The sequence below is a fragment of the Ceratotherium simum genome, chromosome 1 (genome assembly GCF_057802395.1).
Source record: "Ceratotherium simum simum isolate JZ-2026a chromosome 1, ASM5780239v1, whole genome shotgun sequence".
Lineage (NCBI taxonomy): Eukaryota > Metazoa > Chordata > Mammalia > Perissodactyla > Rhinocerotidae > Ceratotherium > Ceratotherium simum.
In genome coordinates, this window is record NC_141900.1 from 109,760,931 (window position 1) to 109,777,910 (window position 16,980).

A 16,980-nucleotide genomic window follows, 5' to 3' on the forward strand; every position below is an offset into this window, starting at 1 on the left:
GGACTTCTCAGCCTCCTCCTAACAGTTCTCTTTCTGCACATTTCTCTCTACCGTCCTGGTTCTGTTTCTCCCGGGAACCCTGACTAAGACAGAAGGATTGTGGGTATTGGCACAGCACTGAAGGCTGGAGACAGGAAGTTAGCTCACTTCTCACCTGCACTGACGGCCAGAGTCACACTGGGAGGGAAGCAGAGGTGGCTGTCCCCTAATGTGAGGAGAGGCTGGGGGTGGAGGGACGGGGCTGGGGGAGCCCTCAGGCACACGTAACACTTTTTCCCACGTTCTGAGTTCCAGGGCAGAGGAACTTCTCAGGAGAAAAGTCGGGCCAGCATACCTCGTGAGGGGCGGTGTCTGCACAAGTGTGTGTGGGGCCCTCCAGGGGCCCCAGAGGAGGACAGTGGCTGGCAGGGACACCCACCAAACCTGACTTCTGGGAGGAATGTTTCCTCCTGAGAAAGACTCCTACTCCTTACCCATAAAGGGAGAGATATCTAACGCCACACTGTCCAGGGTGAAGCCCCAGCTGTACCCGAGTGGACCAGGGTGGCAAGCACACTTCCTCTTCTCCTCTCAGGACTCCCCGCCCCTCACGGCATGCTGAGGAGTGAAATGTCTCTGGACCCAGCATCAACGGTGCAGAAAGTGGGGCAGCAGGGGAAACAGGCCACGGCTCTTGTAGGCCCTCGAGCCAGGCCTTAGGGACACACACTGCACAGTAGGCAGCGTGTGGAAAGAAAGCCTTTCTAAATCCTTCCCAGCTTCTCTTTCCTTCAGTCTTCCCGCCCCATCCCAGAAGGAGGTTGGAGAGGAGGTTTCTACCCAGAAACCACATTGTCCACGTGCTTGTCCAAAAATCAGACTGTGCCATAATTAGCTCCATTGAGTCGGGGGGTAAAAGAGAGTGGAAAATAAACATCAGGGTCATAATTTAAAATGAAAGTTAATATAAATAGTCTGCTCTCTGACATAATTAATAGTGATCTAAAGGAAATCCTGTTTATGCAAGCAGCAAACATTTTTGATATACAACGAGGTCATGTCACAGCGTTCTGTCACCAGCATGCTAAAAGGCCCGTATCTGGTTCTTTGCCGAAACAACAGATCCTCTTCTTGCCCTCTAGGAATTTATGTGTAAGCCAGAAAAGGTTCTGCTCCACTCAGTGGCTTGTGGTCTAAGCACGGGGGTTTCTCAGTGGCCTGGAATGCTCATGAACGGTGAAGACAGGGCACCTTGATGGGCCAGAAGCATCAGTGGGATCAGCCTGCTCCCGAGCTTACTAGTGAATGGCTGTTTAATTCAATGTTTTCATATGCCTGTTGATGTGCACAGTACAGCCTTCAAAAAAATCGCAGGAACACACGTGCGCGCGCACGCACACTGCACCAAACACACACACACACAGCAACATCCTGCAGTCACCATCCTTTCTTTTTAAAATCATACATATTTCATTAAGCTTCATGCAGAGCGTCTTCTGATTTATGGTAATTGTCAACAAAAGCAAAAGCACAGACAATTTTAACCCTGCAGCAGCTAGGAGTTAACTGGCATGAAATTATGTTGTTTTTTTCTTAAGAAAGGCAGGGAGGACCCAGAACACTTCGTCGCAGTAAACGCTCAGGACAGAGCTGAGCGAGATGTCAGCCTCCAAGGTGTGCGGCGGCTGTTGTCTGGAGCGGCATATGCCCGGACAACCTCTGATCCGTGGACACCCCCACCCTGGGGGCCCCGGCGCACAGGGCCTGCAGGGCTCCAATGACACTAATTTCCATATCAAACCCAATTTCGATGAAACATCTTGGTTAAAAAAAAAAAGCCAGGGCATCAATAGCCCCTTGATTAGATTTCCATCTCCTGAGCAGACAAATATGAATATTTATTACCATGAATGCAGACTCTCCTCTTTCCATCGCTCTGATCTGGAATATTATCCACTGCTAATTTTCATGAAAATTTGGGCAACATAATGTTTTCACATAAACTGACAGTTCTTGAGATAATCCCGTTATTGTCTGGTTGAAAATGACAGCTTCCGCTTATTCATGTGTTAACGAGGGATTAAATATTGTTTTTCATCCCCATAATCTAAGATGGACTGGAAATTAAAAATTGAACATTGGATATTAGCAGGGCTTTGAGGACCAGAATTTGTTTGCATTCACTTAGAGAAGATCTGTAAATTAGCAGTTTAACAATCAGTCCCTTTTATGTTGTTGTCAAAGGCAGCATCATGAAACATCACTGACATTTCTAAAATAAATTCATTAGTCTACCTGCTGTACATCAGAATGAAAAGGCTTCCACCAGTAAATAAACCACAAAGAAGCAGACAACTCTTTGCCAAAGAAATAAAATTTCAACACAATTTATACTGTTTCAAAGTCAAGAATTTTTCAGGGACCCCCCTGATAGAGGGGCATGTCCACGTGGTGCACCGGTCGTCACGTCCCATTGAAGGAAGGAGGATTAGACACACCTTCCCTGCAAACCACCCAAGGTGACCCGGCCAGTGGCGAACGCAGCCAGTCCTCCCCCCTGGTCCTGAGGATGGCAGGGTCTTTCCCCTGGGCACCGTCAATGTGACATCTTGTTTGTTTGCACCTTGGGGTAATTTTTACTTTATTGCTATGGTTGGGTGTCCCAGATCAGACCATGGATTTGATGGGTTTTTGGACAAAACTATCCCCTATGCTTCTAAAAATAACTCTGTTTTATTTATTTATTTTTTATCTCCCTGATTGGCTTGGTAGAATTTTTTACTTTTCCATTTATTGTTTGACATGATGTAGGAGCATAGCACAAATATGTTTCTTAGAGGCTAGCCTGTCCAAATACTATCTTTTGGAACTAATGTATAAAAGGAATCCTAAGTTATGAGACACTAACAGGACAGATTTGATTCTGGGTCAGTGTTATGGGCTGAGTTGTGTCCCTCCCCAGTACACACGTTCAAGTCCTAACTCCCAGGACCACAGATGCGACTGTATTTGGAGACAGGGCCTTTAAAGAGATAATTAAGGTAAAATGAGGTCGTATGGGTGGGCCCTGATCCAATACAACTGGCGTCCTTATAAGAAGAGGAGATGAGGACACAGATATTCACAGAGGGACTATCATGTGAGGACACAGGGAGACGACCACTGTCTACACAACAAGGAGAGAGGCCTCAGAAGGAACCAGCGGTGCCACACCCTGACGTTGGACTTCCAGCCTCCAGGACTGTGAGAAAATACACGTCTGTCATTTGAGGCCCCCGTCTGTGCTCCTGGTTGAGGCAGTTCTAGGATACGAATATGGCTGGCAGGGAAACAACCCCTTAGATTTATGTCAGGGGTCAAGTCAATCCTTTTCTGTGACTGCAGGGTGTGTCACTACCACATAACAGAGGAAAGAATTTGATATTTTTAGTGTAGTGTTAAGTCCAAGTGCTTGTCAAGGGAAGAAAGTTACTTCTGAAGAATTTTCTTTTTGCTTTATGCTCTCATTAAAAAAAAATGGAGCTGTAATTCAATAAAAGAGTTTGTACTCACAGAAGCCCAATTAGCCTTTTAACTAGGTCCTCTGTTTAACAGAAACAAAGGTGAAGTTTTGTGGGTGCCAACTGATGATGAGCTGCCGGGACCCCAGTCTCTGGTGCCCCTCCACCCTCCCTCCCTCGGGTGGCGTGATGCCAGCACCCCAGGCAAAGGGGTCTGACAGTACCTCACTGCTCTGAGGATCCCCTGGCAGCTGGTTATGAAACGCTGTGCAAACGTGAGGTGCAGTCTAGACGCTGGAATGACAGACCCCCGGGCTGGGGCTCAGGCCCGTGTTCAGCTTCCAGGGAGGGGGGCGGGTCCCGTGGGCACGGCAGGGAGCCCCCCACCTCCTCCCTCCCCGGGTGCAAAGCTCAAGTGATTTGACCACAGTTAGTGCACAGCATGTTCCAAGTCTAGAACTCTCCGGACTGTGTGGTGCCCTGAGTGGAGGGGCCCTGCGGGGGGTCAGGAAGAAAGCATGCCTGGCTGGCAACGTGGATGCACCTGCATGATCCTGAAACCAAACCCAGTTCTACCACCGACCCCACACGGCACTTCCAGGGCTGAGTCATCGCTGGTCCAGGCCCCTAGCAGGCTTACTCAGAAGTTGGAAAGTTAGGGTTTGCACTTGTATCTCATGAACTTTGAGGGTAAAAATTATATATGTGCACTTAACCTACCATTTAGTTTTACAATATTTCATCTGCATGGGGTACACCAGGCATTGATGTGCCTTAAAGATGCAACTAAGGAGATTTCACCTTTCAAGAATCTTGATGAGAAAAAATAACATAGTTTGACAATACAACGAGAATTAGCTGGTTTGATAAAAAAAAATTAGATTACTTTTCATGTTTACTTGAAAATATGAAATTACCAGAAAGGTCTACTAGTGAAATATTTCCATATTTTTTTCACCCCATAAAGTTTCACAGGACAGGTGTAATCAGTGATAATCCCAGCCCCAGGTACTGACAGTGTCAGCCTGATCCACCGCCAGAGTTCACTCCTGTCAGCACCACGCAGACGGGCGGGTCTGGGGAGCGTGCTTGCGTGCGTGTGCATGTGCTTGTGTGTGTGCGTTTGTACGTGTTCATTCGTGCGTGCGTGTGTGGTCGGAGGATGAGGTGGGAGAGGAGATCCAAGCTGGACTGAGATCCATTCAATCAAACTTGGTTATTAGTGGGGAAACCAATTTGGCAGGAAAGCTAACTCTGTGTGATCAGGTAAGCAAGGGATCGTATCCCCACAAGAAGAAAAATTCAGTTATAGGTCGGTTCATAATCGATCCTGGGGCTTCTAGTCAAAAGGATAAATGAAATCTGTGATTTCAGTGTGTTGTGGGTCAAATTGTGTCCCCCCAAAACCATGTGTGCAAATTCTACCCTCAGTCCCTGTGAGTGAGGCCTTATTTGGAAATAGGGTCTTTGCAGATGTGGTCAAGTTAGGACGAGATTATTTTAAATTTAGCATTTGATTAAATTTTGTGTTATATTGATTACTAATTATTTTATATGGGTGAAAAGATCCTTTATTTAAAAATGGATTAAACACAGGAGAGTTACTGAAATCAGTTTTCCTGAAGATGCATCCTGGGATGTTAACAGCTAAGGAAAGAAGGGGGCCAGACTGCCTTTGGGGCCTGATGACATTACAGAGGAGGGGCCTCTGTTACTTTTGTAACAAGAGATAAAGTGGGCACAATGGGAGAGAGGAACCCTTTCACAGAGAATCTACTTTTCACGGAGGTTCTAAGCACTGGGAAGGCATCTGAAGGACCCATGAGGAAGACAGCACAGAGACGAGCATGCCAACGAGGGGCTCCACCGTGCCGCCCAGGTCCACATTCCATTCATTGCAACGAGTGCTGATTGGGTTTCTACCGTACGTCGGGCATTGTGCCGAGTGCCGGAGACACCAGGATGATTAAGACACGAGTGGATTTTACTCTTGAGCTCACGGGTTCAAAGGGAGGCAGACATGAAATCCCATAACTCGAGTAGGCATTGATGAATGTTACAGAAGAGACGGGCAAAATGGAGCACAGGGACTGGCGGTCTTCTCTACAGGTAGAGCCTCGGGGGAAGGGCCCCCTTCTCAGCCATGAGGATAAAGGGGCTTCCGTTCAGTTCAGAACAGCCCCTGCCACCCCTCCAGAATTTAGGATGGAGAAGGATCAGGGAGGGATAGCATTACCAGCTTGTTACGGGCTGAATGGTGTATCCTCAAAACTGATATGTTGGAGTCCTAACCCCCTGGACCTCAGAATCTGACCTTATTTGGAGATGGGGTCTTTACAGAGGTGACCAGTTACAATGGAGGCACACAGGTGGGTCCTCATTCCACAGGAGTGGTGTCCTATGAAAACCGGGAATTTGGACACAGACATGGACACGCAGGGAGAACAACATGTGGAGATGAGATGGCTCTCGACAGGAGGAGACAGGCCTGGCACGGATCCTCCCTCAGCCCCGGAGGAGCCAACCCTGCCCACACCTCGACCTCGGACTTCAGGTCCCCAGAACCGAGAGACAGTACTTTCTGTTGTTTGAGCCACCAGTGTGTGTTACTTTTTTGTTACTGCAGCCCCAGCGAGAACACATAGCAATTTGTCCGTCCCCTACGGGGTTCCCAGGCAGGAGCGGGAGGACTTGGGCCAGCAGCTGGCTAGGGGATCTCCAGGCAGACACTGCTCTGTGGGAGAGCCAAAGCCCACTCTGAAGCCAGTTCCACAAGTGGATGCATTTCCAAGTCACAGGAGCCATTAAGCTCCTCTCACTCAGAAGCAGAACTCCAGGCCTCTCAGACTCCAAAGCCGGTCCAGCGCCATTTGGGTATAAGACAGGCTCCGGAGCGCGGCTGCCCGGAGGGGAAACCTGACCGCTGTTTCCATCACTTGACTTCTCTGTGCCTCAGTTTCCTCATCTGTGAAGTGCGTCTACCTCACACGACCAAGGAGATGATGCACACAGATCCCAGCCGGGAGAGACAGGAAATAACCACTGGCCGCCACTGCTGTTTCATAAGGAATCTGGAGGAGGTGGGGGCTGCGTATCTTCCCTCTAATTGTCTTCACTCTTTTTCTAGCAATTCCAAGTCTTATGGGTTAAGCATTGAAAAGGGGTTTCTGGAATACTACATTCTGAGGGCTGTTAGGAGTATCTCTAGATTCAGGATTTTTTTTAATGAGAATTAACTTCTGATACCACACCAACCCAGCTCTGTGGAGGAAGCTACAGGAAAGACATACTGTATTTAGATGGTCCCTCCATCTCTTATGGGGACACCATCAAGTCCCAGCCCAGACAGCAGCCATGCCCCTGCAAGGGAAACATGTGTTACACATATTGCTATGAAAATGCAGCTGAAAATGTTAGAAGAGGACGGCGGGGAGGGGAGGGGAGACGCGGGAACCGCTGCCACAGGCAGGCGCTGCTTATTTCATTTTATGTGACTATTTACTCTGATATTGAATAAAAATTAAATTTGTCACTATAGCAACTGCCACATCACAGGGCACCTCTCCTGCCTTTAACTCACAGAAAAGTATCGAAAAGACATTTGTGGGCCCACGTGACACGTGCTTTAAATAGCATTTCAGAAGAAAAAGATGTTTCACAATAAACGCATATTTGTCGATATGTCAAGTGCAGTTAATTATATCAAACATATTTTTGTGTGATTTTCTTCACTTTTGAGAAATAAGCAAACAGTATGAAGAGCATCTGTTAGGGCCGAGTGTGGGGGAAGCTGTGTGAAGCTCAACGGTGGCCTGTCCCGCAAAAGTCACAAGCATGTGACAGAAAAGCAAAGCCCAGACAGGGCTGCTCAGCTGACCTCTGACCCCCATCACCATGGGCTGAGAGAGGGGAGTCCTCAGATGGGCTGAATTTACAACAATCTTAGATAGGCTGCTGCAAATATTTTAATGTAATTTCATGCAGATTTCCCTTTTCAAACACAAATTAGCAATATTTATAAGTAAAAAGGCTTTTCTTAGGACCGATGTTCTTTTTGCATTTAGGAGAAAAAAATTCAGTTTTCTCTGTTAAGAAATGCAGGTTAGAATAAAAGAAGGTGACTGTGCACAAAACGAGAGTGACGGGGAGCCCAGAACTCTCCTGAAGTGACAGAGAAGAGGGCCCCACGCTAGCCGGGAGCCCTGGGCTCCCTCACTCCCCCATGGCCCCAGCAGAGGTCCAGTCACGGCTCCGGAACCTGCTGAGGGCTCCTGGATCACTGAATGGGCTCTGGGGGCGGAGACGCCACAAATTCCCCGGAACATACGCCACTTTGGGGAGTTTGTGTTTCTGGAGGGGTTCCATGGTTTTCCCGGGATGTCAGAGGCTCTGTGACTGCTGTGTCTGCCTTCCACCCTCCGGTCGCAGCCAGCCCAAGGCTGGGCAAGAGAGGAGCCATGGGGTGAGACAGAGGGGCTATGGCACGTCCCGCTGAGGCAGCCGAAGCCTCGTTTATCTGCAGGTCACCAGGCACTTGCAACACATCACCAGCATCTCAGACTCAGTTTATAGTCTCTTCACCCAGGACACCCTGTCAACTGTTACATTTCCATCTTTCCTTATTCGTTATACTTACCCTCAAATACCATCTTTTCCTTCAAATACTCTTGAATCCACTGCATTCTCTCTTTTCTGACAACACCCATTCACTAAGCTCCACCTCCACTGCATTAGGACTACCGTCAGAAACACCTGACCCCTCTCCACTGCCCACTGCTCAGGACAGCCTTTCCTGGCCTTCGTCACCCACCCGCCTCAGGGCTCCTTCTCGTGAATTCCCACATATGTGCCTGATCTAAACGCCAGGGACATTTTTAATTACTTATTATGTCCTACGTGCGTGACACAGTGCCATACAAGATCTTCATAAACGTCGATGACTTAAGTTCTTGTTAACATTCTCTACAGTAACCTGTGAAGCCAACAGGTGATAAGGAGCCAGCTCAGCCACCCCGAGCTCCGGGCATTCACTTACGGGGGTGTTTCCGCTTCCGTCCTCACTCATTTGTAAATGTGAATATGGATTCATTTACTCTGGTTGCATGTTTTTTCTTTATTAAAATTGTAAAAAGCGGTATTAAAGATAAAATAACAAAGAACTATACACATCTTGCACCGATACCCACCACCACCCACCACCAACGCAACATCACACAATGATTCACATTAATTCTCGGGGGGAGGAGCACAATCAGAGATTCATAGACTTTTAAGAGACTTTTGGGATCGACATAGTCTTAGCCACAGAATCCTTTCTTAGAACAAAATCTTACTCAGGAGCCAATAAGTGACAGAGGCAGCCGAAGCGCAGACCTAGTTAAAGCAGAGAGTGGATGGTGCACAGCGCCGGGGTTCATGCCCTACCTGCCCCACTCAAGCAAAACACTCACCCCCAGGGCTCCTTGAGGAAGGAGTTGACCTCACACCACACTAGCCATGGGGCTCAGGACACGCTACCCCAAAATATGGTGCCTCAGCACATGGACTATTTCCAGCTGAAGGAGTCTGAGAAAGAGCCAGAAGCAGAAAGATCACGCTGATCTCCCCCTTCTCCCCGGAAGCAGGCCGTGGACGCTCGTGTGAGAGGTGCCCTCCCCGTACCCAGGGGAAAGGAGTCTCCTCATCTCAGAAGAGAAGAACCCAGCAAGCAGGCCTTGCTGCCTCCCCCGCTCCTGCACTCCCCTCACACTCTGTCCTGTCACACTCCTCCATGGCTGCCCACCCTTCCTCAAGTCCAGCCTAAAACACTCTGGTCTAACCGTTTCTTTGGTCTTTATTTCTTATGCTCCTGTGTCACGTAAAACTTACATTAAATAAATTTGTGTGCTTTTTTTCCTGTTAATCTGTCCTTGTTGGTTTCATTTTCAGACCCAGGCAGGGACCCCAAAAGGGTCGAGGAAAACTTTCTCCTCCCTACACTAGATAGAAAGAAAGATTCCCTTTTTCGGAATCTGAACAGATGGCCATCTCTCTTCTGCCTGAATTTCCCTGTGACGGAGGGCTCATTACCACCCAGGGCAGCCGGAGGATGGCACTCAGTCTAACCAGGACATCCGCGGTGTGAAATGAGCTGCTCTGAGGTCCCCTGTATTCAAGTCTCTGAGCTGCTGGAGCAATGCGGAGACCCGCGGGTCAGCCACGCTTTCCGACTAAAATGCTGGCAGGTTAATCTTACAGCTGTAAGTTTATCACACGGTTAAGAAATTAGAAAGTAATCCCTTATTTCAGATACGCTTATGGAAGCTGTGCTCATGGATCTGCCCTCCTAGAAACAATCATCTACGCTATTTTTCTTCCAAATATTTGAGTTTTTCTTTGTAATATAATTTTCCTTTGGAAGAAACATGACTATTAATTTGAAAAAAATGCAAAAACTTTCAAGATATCAGAAATTAGATTTTGAAATACGTCAAAATACACCAATCTATTAGGAATGTGTATGTGTACTGTAATCTGTTCATTTCCTTTAAATTTTGTTTTGAGATATTTCCATTTGGCTTAAAAGGTTTTAATTCCACTATCTGTCATCACACATGTGAATCACAAGCACCAGGGAGAGATTCTGTAAATGCTGTTAGATTCTAGTAATCAAACTCTGCTTCACATTCCAGAATCAGGAATTAGCGAAGACATTCATCTCACATATATTTAAAAAAAAATCAGAATCATCAAAATCAGGCTTAATACTGCATAAGGCAATTAAAATTAGAAAAAGAGATATCGTTAGCTTTTTAAAAATATCTCAACTGTCCCCTTTTTCTCCCATTTTCAGTATCCAAAATCTGCTCCAAATAAACAAACGCCCCTTCCCTCTGTCGAGGACAGCTCCCAGCCCGGAGACTGCTCAGGCAGAAGTTAAACGGAACGTGGGATCCCGCCCGAGCCCATCGAGAATGACCTCAGTCAACTTCAAAGGTGAGAGAAATACTGCCTTTTGAAATGGAAAACTGCCACCTGGAAAAGGAGAGGAGATTGGAGAGCTGGTCTCCAAACACTTGGTGGACCGAGGAAACATCGGGGGGCTGCTACGAAGGCAGAGGCGGCTCATGGAGAACTCAGGCGGTGGGCGAGCTTCTTATGGCCAGGTTTTAATTAGTGGGTAAAGTAAATGGTCTGGGGGTTGGTCATTTTCTGCCCCTAGGGATGGTATGGTCAGGCTTCTGGCCACTTAGGGACCAGAGAGGAAGCAGATCAGACACTGTGATGGGAATAGAGAAGCCGGTGCCGTGGTGGTGGCTTTGCTTTGCTCTTGCCCTCCGCCCTCGCCTGGCCCACGGCCCACACCGGGTGTGAGTCAACCACCACGAGCCAGAGGTCTCAGCAGAAACTCCCTGCCCATACCTGACGAGGGCAGGCATCCAGAATGGGCAGAAGGCAGTTCCTTCAAGAACTTACATAGCCATCTTCACAAATAATCTAAGTGCAACTCAAATTTCTGTGAATCAGGTCAACCCAGTTCCTAGACAGCACTTCACCAACTGTAGTAACGCCACGTCCATTTACGAGACGGGGGAAACTTAGGGGCAGAAACAGGTCTGGTAGGGAAATTAAGAGTTCTGCTTTGCCCACTTTAAGTCTGAGACACCTCACTAGGTATCCAAGTAGAGAAATGCAGGAGGCTGGTGGCTCACCTGTCTGGAGCACAGCAAACGGGTCGGGGCTAGAGATATAAGTCCGGATTATCATCACAGAGATAACACAAAAAGCCAAGGCCTGGATGAGACCCTTGGGGACATAGTGCAGAGAGGAATGAGGAGAAGACCCGTCCTGGGGGCACTCAGAGATGTGGGCATCCAACAAAGAGGAGCTGCTACAAAGTCTGAGGGGGAGCCCCTAGCACAGTCAAGGCTTCAAATAGGAGTTCAGTCAGCAAACACTACCAGGAGGACAAGGAGTCAAAGTTCAGAACAGTGACCACTGGTTCTGGCAACTATGAGGTCACTGGTGATGCTGATAACAGATTTCAGTGAACTGTGGAGACCAAGTCCTAACTGGGGTGTAAGGAGAGAACAGGTGGTGAGATGTTGGATACAGGGAATGTAGACAAAGTTTGTGAAAAGTTTTGCTGTGAAGGGAAATGGAGAAATGGTGGAGGGTGAGAAGGACTAGGGTGTCAAGGGAGTTGTTTTATTTAACAAGATGGGAAACACTCGCCCATGTTTGTGTGCTGACAGTAAGAAACCAGTGAAGAAGGAGAACAGATGCTGAAGAGAGAGACTCCAAGAGCAGAAGGGGTGTCTTTCCCGGGTGAGCAGAGATGGATCCAAACACGGCAGGAGCAGGTACCTTTATCCACTGGAAGAGAAGAGGAGGCTCAAAATGTGCGCTCCACTGGTGGTTTAGAAGCAGGCAAGATGCAGTTCTTCTGCTCAATGAAAGATCACAGACTAAGGAGGTGGCTGCGTGTGTGCGTGTGTATGTGTGCACACACGTGTAGAGGTGGTTGCCTGTATGAGGAAAGAGGAGAATTGAAAAATAGGTATTTTGGAGTATGGGAGGGTGAACATTCTTAAAACGATTGTCTGGTAGTGTTGAGTCTTCCTTTGAGATCTGTGGTTATGAATTTCTAGTGAGATCAGTCAGCCTAGCAAGGAGGTGATAGCAAAGTCAGTAAGACACACTCCCTACTATCCAGAAACTACAGCCAGGGGGGAGGTAGACGAAAATAAATATTTGCATTAAAGCGTGGACATTCCTGACAGCACATAGTTGTGCTCAATATTTGTTGGTGGATGAATGAAAATGGGCAGTGATTTTGGAGGAGGTCTGAGGAGGTGAGGGCAAGAGTATTGGTGGAAGATTTGGTCTTGAATGAGAGGTGGGTGCAGACTGAATAGGCAACGGGCGTGGTCAGGGTAGGTCACGGAAGAAATGAAAGTGACACTTCAAGATGCCTAGGGCTCAAAGTCAAGTACAGTAAGAGCAGGGAAGTAGGATGGAGAGGAGGTGGAAGCCAGAGTGTAGATTGAGAGGGACAGCAGTTGTGAGGTATGTCTATGAGTGGATGTGATGTGAAGGACATTGAGCTGAAGAGACCAGAGATGGTTTGCCCACATGAGGCAGAAACCAGTGAAGGTGGTGGTAGGATTTTGTCTTGAGAGGAAAGATGGAACTTATCCCTCAGTGGGCCTCCAGCTTCCAGTGGAATGGAAGCTCCAGTCTGTTTTGTTCACTGCTGTCATTCCAGTCCTTAAACCAGCACCTGACACACAGTAGGCACTCAGTGAATATCCTTTGAATGAATGAACAGTACACTAAACTGAGCAGGGTGAGGGCCCTCTCAGCAATACACATAGAAATACTGAATAAAATACATCCACTTAAAACCACACAAAGCTAAGACAAAAGTAAAGGAAGAGGAATCTCCAGATTCCTGAATGAAGAGAGAAATCAAAACTCGGGTGTAAGTGGGAGCTGGTGCTACAGCTGCTCTTGGAAATTTGGCACTTTCATATAGATTCAAGGGCATTAGCCCTGGGGTTTGGGGTATGGGGTTGTGTATCCACGCAAGGATAGCACATACGGCCTTAGAGTTGCAGGAGTGGGAAGGCTAGAACTGAGACCCCACATTAAGCCTACAACCTTGGAGAGCTGCCTCATCTGAGAATGGAGACCAGGATCAAGTCACTTGCTACATGCGGAAGCAGAAGGAGGCTGAAACCAGACCTATACCACATACACAGATTTTACTGCCTTAATGGGGCAGAAACTTCAAGGTGGGAGATTAACATAGAAATGGATCCACTGAGACATCTAGGGTCCCAGTGGACATAAACAAAAACCATGCAGAAACTCTCACATAGAACCACACCTCTAGTATAATCCATCCCTACTGAAGGCAAGCTCACACACACACAACACAAACCCCTCATAAACCACACGAGAAAGTGAACCTCCATGAGGGAGAGTCAGCAAGTGTAATGAAAAGAAGTGGTAGAAACCCAATATTAGGAAATAGTAAAAGAGTATGAATAAGACTATAACTTAAGTAGGTTTAAAATCATTAAAAAGATAAAAGAAAGTATCAAAAACATAATGAACGTAAAAGTCAGTAGGAAAAAAGAACAGGTATATTTGAAGATGCAGTAAACAATTTTTTTCTAGAAGTGGAAACTACAGTAACTGAAATAAAAGTATCTAACATTTGAGTTTTATAGTAGATTAGATACAGAGAAAGAGAGAATTTGGAATGTAATGTGAGGAAACAGTCCATCACGTAGCACTGAGAGATAGAGGGGAGAGTATGAAAGAGTAGCCTGAGACACACGGTGTGGAGGAGGTCCAACACCTGTCTAATAGGAACACTACACAAGAACAACACGGACAGTCGCAATGGAAGTGAATATCTACAGAATGCCTACTGTGTCCAGGCATTTATGTCTATCATCTCAGCGAATCTTCACATAACCCAGTGAGGTGGGTACTGAGATTACCACCACTACACAATAGAGAAAACCGAGTCACATGGTGAGCATAGAAGGATCGGGGGAGAGGCAACATTCAAAGAAATAACGGATGATAATCTGAGCTGATGAAGGGCTCTAGGTTGAAGGAACTGTTAAAAAAGGAAACAACAGGCCCACGGTGGAGTCATTTACCCCCAGGAAACAAAGCAAGACTTAACTGCAGTTTCAGCCTCTCCCGGGAATGTGACCTGAAACTGGTCAGTTGGGAAATTCCTGATCAACACCAGTGAGGTCATCTGTCCAATTAGACCCCCACACCCTTCCTCCAAAGAAAGGTGGCCCTGCCCAAAACAATCCTTTCTTTTCCTTTGCTAATAACTTTCGTGTATCGCCCAGTTTCTGCATCTAAGTATCTTCCATTTTGTGCAAGTCCTCAGAGGCCTTTTTGTTTACTAGATGGGATGCTCCTTGAGTCATGAATTGCTGAATAATGCCAATTAGACCTTTAAATTTACTCGGTTGAAATTTTGTTCATTAACAGATTATATCAAGTCCTGCATAGAATAAAAACCCCCAATTCCCTGACAGATGAGGCAAATCACTGGAGGTCAGAGGTTGCCAGAGACGAGCATAGTGACCAAAGCAGGAGCTTTTCACTGAGAGCAGAGTTTGGCCGTGACGCTGGGGAGGAGGGAGGAGAATGAAGTCACAACTTCCTGACCTTCATGTTCTCCCGGGGTGGGGACGAGCAGCTTTCCTCAACAGGCCAGAGTGAAAGGCTTGCCTGTCAGGCCCAGGTTTTATTGACAACAGTGTTTGATCTTGTGAAGTTTAAGCAGCACGAACTGCCAGGTACTTATGAAAGCTGTGCTTGACGAGAGCGAGCCCGTCAGCGGGTCGACCATCACCACGTCCTGCCTCTCTTTCCTCAACAGAAGAGACCATGTTTCCATCAGGAAGATGACTGCTCAGTGCCAGGTGCCACGCCGGGCATGCCCACACCAACCCTGGGGTCTCCCTTATCACCCACGGTCGCCCTGCCTCTCCTCCCCTTCTCAGGGCAGCACCTGCTTCGCTTCCACGGAACACACTTCCCAACCCACCACAGCCACTTCCCATGTGGCTGAAATATCCCCTAGTGAGGGAGAGGATTCGCAGCACCTGAGTTTTCTCTGGTTGGCTTACACGAGTGGCTTTAACCTGAACCATCTGGATTTGCTCCCCAATCACTGGACACCAATATTCCTCCTATAGGAATGACTTTGCACCAAACAGGATCCCACTTGATGGGGTTGAGAAGGGAGAGGGAGGACAAGGGGGATTTCACGTCTATTTCTACACCCAAGACAGAGGCAGCCAAATCTGAACGCTTCCATCACGGACTTTGATCCTCCAAGCCACTCTGGCCCTTTCTGCCATGGTCACTGCACCCTCCATGAGGGCACAGATGGTCTTGGGACCCCCACGGACTCCTGACTTCCTCCTCACCCTCACTGGCTGCTAAAGTTACAGCATGTTACAGTGGGGAAAAGACCAGGATGTCCTCAGCTGTCAAACGCTTCATTAACCCAGCCTGAGCTGGCCAGGCAGTGAGGAAAAACAAGCATGGTGGTGTCTTTGAGTCCCTTCAAGCATTTTCTGACAAGTTTCTGTCATTCATCACTTGTGTTCTCTCCCGCACTCTGCCCACCGTGTTACTGGAACACAACATCTTCAAGACACAGTGCAGTCTCCCGGCAAGGCTGCTCTTATGTGCCTACTACTTGGTGAGCACGGGAGCCTCTGTTTGTGAAGAACAACCAATTAAACAAGCTCTTATTTCGAGAGCCAGGACTCATGACTGCTAAATAGGAGATTTCCCCAAAGAAAGCAGTGCATCTTTAAGTGGCTCAGCGGAGGACATCTCTGCTGTTAGCAAGGAGCACTCATAAATAAGCTTCCCCTTAATAGTTAATTATCTGTAATGGTGAGTGCTGTGAAATCTAAAATTTCAAACACGATAGCACAGATTGGTTTCGGTCCATGCTGACTTATGAGTGGCAACATAGCACTCCTGGGAGGACTCACGTCTGTTGTCCTGCGTACAATTCATTAAATTGCCCCGAGATTGGGAGGGCAAGCATTGGCCAGGGTTCTCGGAGGTGAGCACCATCAGCTTTAATCACTGGTGGAGTGTTTGGTCAAGTACCTCTTTCTGATACCGGCACAGCAATGTTAGGACATGACTGCTGTTTGATAGATTCTAAATTATATTACAAAGGCATTCATTCTCTTATATTGCCCTTACCCAAACATATGTCTTTAAACAATGAAGATAGAAGTAGGCCCCACTGAATCCTGGAGGAAAGAATAATTTCTCTTGGCTTGCTCAGGTCCACAAATTTAGCAATAACGAAACACTCAAGAAGGAAGTACATGTTTTCTGAATGTTTCAATGTTTTTCTCATCCATGACTGCTTTTTCTCGGGGAGACACCAAATCATGATTACAAAGGAAACCAAAAACAGCATCAAGTTAGCCAGGCACCAGGGATCAGCATCCTCAAACAGCGGGAGGGCTAATGTGCATCAACCAACGGGTCTTCTCCAAAGCCAGCACAATGTTGTTGGGCGGACCCACACTCCGCTTGACCCACCGGGCCTGTGCTCATAGGCCTCCACCCAGAGACAAGACCAACGCCGCCGACCGAGCGAGCCTCAGAGGGCAGACCCGCAGTTACTCACCGACCCGACTCCGGTTTGAAGGATTTTCAGTCCGGACATTTCTTCCAGTTTGTCCTTGTTGTCAGCTGTCAGGAAAAATTAAGAAGTAGAGGTGTCAGCCTGGAGAGGGAATCATTCTCAAGACACCCTGAGCACTTTCCTCTATTGAGAAATTCAATTCAATCATGGCTCGCACCACCTGATTTAACGTGGCGTGTGACCACCTGGAGCTGGAAACCTGAGTGAGAGGTCCCGTTCCCTACTCAGGGGCTGAGGTACGTCGGGCCAGCCTCCCTGTGCGCCTTCAGCTTCATCTAGACAACGTCAACACAG

At 47.6% G+C, this 16,980-nt stretch overlaps 1 protein-coding gene across 2 annotated transcripts in view; it reads right to left on the reverse strand.

Annotated features, from left to right (window-relative positions):
• PTPRN2 (protein tyrosine phosphatase receptor type N2) overlaps window positions 1–16,980 on the reverse strand; it is a 915,358-nt gene that overhangs the window by 299,217 nt on the left and 599,161 nt on the right. For both annotated transcript variants that reach the window (XM_087433803.1, XM_087433800.1), the window contains one exon: window positions 16,669–16,733. In XM_087433803.1, the coding sequence (XP_087289929.1) occupies window positions 16,669–16,733 (65 nt within the window). The remainder of the gene's footprint in view (window positions 1–16,668; window positions 16,734–16,980) is intronic.